Source organism: Pinus tabuliformis, chromosome 2_1 (assembly GCF_031772625.1).
Source record: "Pinus tabuliformis cultivar Carrire ecotype Pingquan chromosome 2_1, CPIR1, whole genome shotgun sequence".
NCBI lineage: Eukaryota > Viridiplantae > Streptophyta > Pinopsida > Pinales > Pinaceae > Pinus > Pinus tabuliformis.
This window is the reverse complement of record NC_142299.1, coordinates 897465980-897471979: the sequence shown is the minus strand read 5'-3', so window position 1 is coordinate 897471979 and position 6000 is coordinate 897465980. Positions and strand designations below refer to the sequence as shown.

General features: G+C 36.1%; 1 protein-coding gene across 3 annotated transcripts in view; it reads right to left on the bottom strand.

The window, feature by feature from the left end:
* Positions 1-349: 349 nt before the first annotated feature.
* LOC149203546 (Homeodomain-like superfamily protein) overlaps positions 350-6000 on the bottom strand; it is an 80616-nt gene continuing 74965 nt past the window's right edge. The window contains exons 2-3 of one of the 3 annotated variants that reach the window (XM_089403494.1): positions 1830-2118; positions 350-941 (exon numbers count right to left, since the gene is read on the bottom strand). In XM_089403494.1, coding sequence (XP_089259620.1) covers position 941; positions 1830-2118 — 290 coding nt within the window. In that variant the 3' untranslated portion in view covers positions 350-940. Of the gene's footprint in view, positions 942-1267; positions 1703-1829; positions 2119-6000 lie in introns of those variants that run through there. The other 2 variants (XM_089403493.1, XM_089403495.1) reach the window with 2 other exon arrangements.

Below are 6000 nucleotides of genomic sequence, written 5' to 3'. Positions count from 1 at the left end.
AAGGTGATTATTTGCATCTCTTCCAAGGAAAAAATAATCTGCACCTCAAAATGAATACTCCCATCCAGATGTATATTCCATTTGAACAAATAGAAATTTAAAGAAAGTGCAAAGCAATATTCCGACAATGGTTTCTTCAGCAACTTGCTTGCTCAAATATGCCATTTTCCAAAATCCAAGGAGTGTGAGCTACATATGCAAAAAACAAGCCATCCAAGAAAGATGTTCCAGAAAAATGGATTGCAAGTTTGATACTACTGCTGTTAATGGTAAAAAGACTATGGGGCATTAACAACCATAAATCTAAAAATGAATCACAATAAAAATACCAGAAAATGAATCAATGGCGTGGAAAAAGAAATCAAAAGAATTACGTCAGTCGCCAAAAGAGTCAGGCACTATTATCACCCTTTGCTTATATACTAGACCCACTAAGAACACTCCCTTTAATGCATATTCTTATGGATTTAAGCTACAATTTTGATTACTTTGAAATAGTTTTGCTAAGCACCTTAGTATTGTCTTCCAATAAGTTCTACAGATATATTTTTTTGGAACTCTTAGCCTAGCTAATTCTTGGAAAAGCTTATCCTCCCCATAAAAAATAGATAAGCATATTCTAAGGCTTTCCTTATTATGTGACTTCATGCAATTTATTTGACACATTACCCTCATTCTGTTTTAAGGTAAAAGTTTTCACGTGAGATTCCACCTAGGTAAGAGACTGGTCATCACAAGGATGATGACATATAGACTGAAAAAAAGGCACTGTACGCAATGCAGTAATGAATATTGCTTGAAATGGTCTTTGCTTCAAATTTCAATGGAGATAAAAAGCCACCTCTAAAAGCACTTGGAACAATTATCATCCCAATAAAACTGACAAAAGCAGCCTCCAAAACTTAATGGTGGAGTACAAGTAATTAGTCTGCATTCATGTCCTGAAATGAATAATGGCAATGAAGGTAGAGATCAGATCACCAAAATGTATTAAAGACTTGTATAAAAAAATTGCCATAAATTGAATTCAAAGTTGACTAGTTACAAACACAATAGGTTTAGTATGTTCTTAAGTGCTGTTATACGTACTATTATGGTTTCAAATTAGATTTGACACTAAATCAATGGGAGACAAGTGTCTGCATGACATCTACTTAAACCTATGAACACTCTAAAGCATGAAGCATTTTTATAATATCAATACATAGAAGAGGAGATGGGGTTTTGTAGTCGTAGAAGGCATTTCCAAGAAACAATGAAACGCAAATGCATGTAAAATCTTGTGCTTCTTGGCCTGTAACATTAACTTGGGGAATTATTGGTAATTTGAAAAATAACCATTCGAAAAGTTTTGAAGCAAAAGCATCAAACAAAGGCTAACATTTACTCTGTAGTCTGTACATGTCTCATATAATGAATTATTACATTGTCTTTTCCATATTACTCTCGAACCACTTTTGGTAAGCTTACCTATATTCCCCTCAACATGAGAGTATAAATTAATAACTGTACATAAATTCAGAATAAGGAATGAATATTTCAATCCAGCTAAAAGGGTGAAAAAATATTGGAACTCTATATCAATCTCATATGTAAACTGTACAATGCACTCTCAGCCCAAAGGTCACCGGTATCTGTAATGTTGATATTGTGATAAAATACCCATAGGATTTTACTCCATTGGCCCATCATATAAATTAACCTGCACGGTGTCAAAACATTTCATGACCCAACTAAAGGAAACAACCCTAGCTTTTTCTTTCACATGTAAGAACAGATGAACATGTTGACAACATGCGTATATCATTTAAAGGGATTGAGAAAATTACTATAGTTTGTCAGCTATTCTTCCCAAAGCATCAGCAAGCTTTCCCAAAACTCCTACCAAACTATCTGCATGGTCCCTTCTCTGATTTCTATCCAATTGGCAATTCAGATTCTGTGCATCCACATGTGCACTCAACACCCGGCTGTTTCTTTCCAAAACAGCAATCAATTGATCTTTCAGGTCACTGTCACTTTCTCCTTCAGAAGAAGTTCGCTTCCTCTTTTGCCCGGAGGCACAAGAGGTCGTTCCTTTCTCAGCAACTGGAGTTGGCACCTTCTCAGTCCTAACACCTGGATTGCAATAGAGAGGCATGGAATAAGTACATGCTTATGATTGACATTTGGAAGCCCTAAGAAGCAGCAGTATCATAATGCACATGCCAAATGTTAATATGATCCTAGGAAGCTACGTTAAGCCAAGTTTCCAGTACGTGGGTACACATACCCAATAAAAGTGGTAAGCAACCCACAATTTTAGGGTATTGCAGGGTTTTAGAACATGGGGGACACTGCCCAAATATATAAAAATATACTAATGATTAAAATTTCAATTTTTAAACTAAACATTCTGATTGAACAATGAAAACAATAACATGATAACATCACAATTCACATGGCCCATTTGCATATTTCAATATCTAATGAATCATTATCTTTCAGACTTCTCATGTTTCAAAGTGCAAACAAACGTTACCGTGTGTAAAATAGGCGAAGAAATACCACTGTTACAATTTCCCAAGCCCATTGAAATGCTGCTAAGTCAAAATAAGCTAAGAAATCCTCTCCAATGCCACAAGAATGTCCGTTCAATAGCTACAGTTTTGAATCCAATGGAAACACTCCCAAAATCAGCAGCTGTTATGAGTTTTCATCTCCGAACCAATGCCCAACACCAAACGAATGCCTAGCACCAATAAATGCTGAATCTAATGGTGAACATTATTCTTTTTTAGGGTTTAACAGATGGTAGAAGTGTCGGTGGGGCCCATTGGGAAAAGGGGGTGGAGGGAGTAGTTCATGTTGTGCATGTTGGTCCCATGCCAAGTTATACATTGGTGTCCCTCACCTTACCGGGTACGCATGGGAATCTGGGATGCAAGCATAAGGGATGGGTACATACCCCCTATGAACCCACCCATTTCGGGTATAGCTAGTTTGCACTCGGGACAAACCCGATGTCCCCAAAATGGCATCCCAGTAAAAAGGGTGTACCTAAGGTGCAGGTACAGATGCCCATGTAACATTGTATTAGGGTTTGAACTTTGGTGTCATATATTTATTTTCATCTTCCAGGACTTATACTAAGTTTAGTCTGTTCAGTGTTGCTTAAAAGTATGCACAGCAGGATATGTCAGAATCTTATGCTTGTATTATACATAATTTCAAAGGGTCAGATGCATTGAAACAGTGTGTTCTTCTCGAGTGATTAAGCAGCAGTGTGCCCTAGCTGATTAAGATGGTGTTAATCCTTCAATAGCTTTCCCAGAAAATAAGCTCAACTGCTTCTTTTTTGGGGACCCCTCCATTCCTAAACTTGGTTAACATATTTTGTTAAATGGTTTCCACGTTCATCATTTACTTATGGAGTGCTTGGAATTTTTCTTTGTTCAGGATTAACACCATCTTTGTATAAGACATCATTTTTCCTCCATCAATGACGTTATTTTTGTGCCAATTTTTATTCTGAGAGCTCATAATGCAATACTTTATTCTTATAATAAATAAAATCTCTTTGGAATGATTCAATGATTTATGAAAATGTCTAATTCATTGGCTCATAATTAAGAAAATTACAATCTTTGCCCAAATTTCTTTAATATCTTTTAAAATGTTTCGACCTTGATTTTTGAAGTTTTCAGGTTTTGTTATGACTAAAAAGTTCATTTGAAAAGAATATGATTAAATTTTCAGCACCTTTTCTATCTTTGAAGTTTTGTTTTGGCCCAACTCCATTGGCTCATTCTTGATGTTCGAAGTTTTATTTCAGCACGACTCTATTGACCATTTTGCAGAGTTTAAAATTTTACAATAGTCTGGTAAATTCTTTCAAAAGGATTGTCAAACCCATTGACACTTTTCAGAATTTCAAAGTTCGTTGTTTACAAGGGCTTTGATGAGCATTCTCATCGGAACTTTTTCAAATTTGATATTATTAAGTCCCTCAATACATTGCGGGGCCATCTTGAAATTTAACTTTCTAGACACCCCAACAAGCTTTAAATTGATTTCGTTTTCTAACATATCAGTGACCTTTAAAAGTTACACTTTTTTACTATCCCAATATGTATCATGGCATTTTCAAGCTTTAACATATTAAACTTGCAGCCCCTTTTCAAACTTTGAAGTTTAGCTTTGGTGCAAAAGCTTTGCTCTCCATTTAAAAATATAGACTTTTGAAAATTATCGAATTAATTTGGCCCATTGAAAATCCACTTCTAACATAAAAAATACTGCACAATGAAAACACAGGATCTTCTTGGGACTAAGCAGAGATTTAATAGACATTAGATATAATTTCTCACATTGTTATAAAAACGTAAGTGTTAATAGGCCTTTCTCACAAAAAATCCAATCAATAATGAAATCATCAGGTAAGTGACAAAGCTTTTGTTTTTTCGTATTGTTTCATTAGGCTAAATTATTTGAATTCAAGATTATTCCTGTTCATTCCTTCTACTATCAGTTAATTTATTTGAAAATGAAATGTAAGCTGTAAAAATCTCCAGCCCTGGGTCACTGTTGTCCTCATGATCTCAATAGGCAAATAAAGTTCTGAATTTAATTAACATGGAATTCAATTTCAGACTATGGACTCAATCGCATGATAGCTGGAAAAGTAAGTAGTGGAAGCATAAAAAATTCCATGCATACATAGGTAAATTCTCCTTCAAAATCAGTTTTTCATTTGTTATTCGAAGCTTGCAACAAAACCTCCAGTCTGCCAAACTAGCAGCTGCATGGTTCATCAAAATCACCTTAGACACAGATCTGCCCAAAAAATCGAGAAGAAACATCCTCAAGGAAGACTACAGTTTGCTGTACAGATTCATACGACTATACAGATATGGTGTACAACTCTGTGCGACTGTACGGATCAGTTGTACGATTTGTGAAACTGCACGGATATAGCTTATACTCTGGCCAATAAGGGAAAAGAAAGTATTAGACAGGGCTCCATGGTGATCTTGAGAAGGGCGAAGCCTCTGAGGAGCAATATGGGTAAGGAAGAATGCCAGGAACTTGCTAACCTTAGAAGCAACACAGACTTAGTTCTCTTGAAAGCTCACAAAAGTGGGGCTACTGTGATTATGAACCATGAGTATTAAAAGGTTAAAAGGATTGAGCACCTCACATTTTGTGATAGTTATACGAAGTTGGCAAATAACCTGATAGAGAGAATAACATGGGAAGTCGGAAAGGTAATAAAAGGATCTGAATTAGATGAAAGAACCAAAAAGCAATTGCTTCCTAGCCATGAGATAACCCCAAGGATATATGGTCTGCAAAAAATCCATACAGATACAATTTATCTCAAACCAATTGTTGATACAATCAGTTCTCCTCCTTATGGGCTCACGGAAAATGTAGTGAAGATTCAAGGTCCCTTGGTAGGCAATACTGAAGTGTTACAATAAAGATTCCAGTGACCTTCTACAAATTATTAAGAACGCAAAAGTAGAGCCTGGGGATATCCTTGTCAGTTTTAATGCTGTTTCTCTGTTCAGTAAAATACCCCTCAATCAAGTGGTTTAGATTGTCAAGGACATTATTGATCCTAAAATAGCAAAGCAGCTAGAAGTATGCCTCCACTAAACGTTATTTAGCTTTCAAGGAAAATTATATGAGCAAATCAGTGGTATAGTAACGGGATCCCCTATTTCTTCCATAGTTGCAAATCTCTTTATGGAAAAGCCTGACAGAAGAGCTTTGGAAGCATATCGCATAAAGCCAACAAGATGGAAGAGATATATAGATGACACTGATGTGATATGGCCCCATGGGCAGGAGGAACTTAACAAATCCTTCGAGCAAGTTAATTGTCTCTTGGAGGCATAGTTTTAAAAACCGGCCGGTTTGAACCAGTAATCAGTCAAACCAGTCAGTCAGGGAGGGTTGTGTATTGAACTGGTAGAAAAAACCAGTTGGAGGACCAATTTGTACCAGTTTGGTCCA